The sequence below is a fragment of the Eimeria mitis genome, genomic scaffold (assembly GCF_000499745.2).
Source record: "Eimeria mitis Houghton genomic scaffold, Emh_scaff2355, whole genome shotgun sequence".
NCBI classification, from domain to species: domain Eukaryota; phylum Apicomplexa; class Conoidasida; order Eucoccidiorida; family Eimeriidae; genus Eimeria; species Eimeria mitis.
This window is the reverse complement of record NW_013570691.1, coordinates 5,954-7,328: the sequence shown is the minus strand read 5'-3', so window position 1 is coordinate 7,328 and position 1,375 is coordinate 5,954. Positions and strand designations below refer to the sequence as shown.

Sequence of the window (1,375 nt, the reverse complement as noted above, 5' to 3'; positions counted from 1 at the left end):
CAGCAGCAGCAGCAGCAGCAGCAGCAGCAGCAGCAGCAGCAGCAGCAGCAGCAGCAGCAGCAGCAAGAGACCCTCACAGCTAGAGATGTTTCCTGCTGCTGGTTGTGCTGCTCTTCTCTTCCTTTCATTTGGCAGCTGAATGTCTCCTTTATATGAACTTCTATTGTAATACCGCTGCTGCTGCTGCTGCTGCTGCTGCTGCTGCTGCTGCTGCTGCTGCTGCTGCTGCTGCTGCTGCTGCTGTCTCCTCGCATGTGGGGGGGGGTGGGGCTAGGAGAGCTGTCTCCTTTCAGCCCCGGGCTCATCGCCTCACTTGGGTATCTCTTTGTCTCCGTATCTTTGCTGCTGCTGCTGCTGCTGCTGCTGCTGCTGCTGCTGCTGCTGGTGCTGGTGCGTGCAGCAGCAACAGGTGGTGTTGCTGCTGTCAGATCAGCAGACGATGCTGCAGCAGCAGGCGCTGCAGCGGCAGCTGTTGCTGCTGCTGCTGCTGCTGCTGCTGCTGCTGCTTCGCCCTTGCTGCTGTCTCCTTTAGGCCCCGCTACAGGCAGCAAGACAGCCCCCTCTGCTGCCCCTTTATTTGGTGTCTCCACACGAGAGAAACTCTCCTGCTGCTGCTGCTGCTGCTGCTGCTGCTGCTGCAGTTCCTGCTGCTGCTGCTGCTGCTGCAGCTCGCGCCGCCACTGCAGCAGCTGAAGCCGCCGAAAGCACTTTGGCGCATCTGCTGCATCTGCTGCTGCAGTTCCTGCAGCAGCACCAGCACCATCAGCAGCAGCAGCAGCAGCAGTTGCTGCTGCTGCTGCTGCTGCAGCTGCAGCTGCTGCTGTCTCCCCACAAGGTTTATACTGAAGGAGGCGCCGCACCGCTTCGGGCCCAGCTGGGGGCTTCGGGGTCTCCTCCAGCAGCCCGCGCTGCAGCAGCAGCAGCACAGCAGCAGCAGCAGCACAGCAGCAATGACGTCTGCAGCAGCAGCAGCAGCAGCAGCAGCAGCAATGATGTCTGCAGCAGCAGCAGCAGCAGCAGCAGCAAATATTCAGGGAGGAGAACTGGCAGGTAGGCACACAGCAACAGCAGCAACGTCGGTACCAACAGCAGCAGGAGGACCAACAGCAGCAGCAACAGCAGCAGCAGCAGCAGCAACAGCAGCAGCAGCAAAGATACTGACAGCAGCAAGTGCTGCTTCTCTAAGCTTAGAAAGGGATTGAGGAGGTCCCTCTATCACCGGCCTAGGCGGCAGCACAAACCGTTGCTGCTGCTGTTGCTGCTGGTGCGGGGGCCCCTTGACGCTTGCTGCTGCTGCTGCTGCTCTTGTCCCGCCAAGCGTTCCCGCCCCCAGCAACAGCACCAACACCAGCAGCAGCACCAGCACCACCACCGC

The 1,375-nt window shown here is 60.9% G+C and overlaps 1 protein-coding gene across 1 annotated transcript in view; it reads right to left on the bottom strand.

Annotated features, from left to right (window-relative positions):
* EMH_0052520 (uncharacterized protein) overlaps window positions 1-1,375 on the bottom strand; it is a gene marked incomplete at both ends in the record, with an annotated part of 4,915 nt that overhangs the window by 703 nt on the left and 2,837 nt on the right. Inside the window, one exon of the mRNA XM_013496884.1 lies at window positions 78-908. Coding sequence (XP_013352338.1) covers window positions 78-908 — 831 coding nt within the window. The remainder of the gene's footprint in view (window positions 1-77; window positions 909-1,375) is intronic.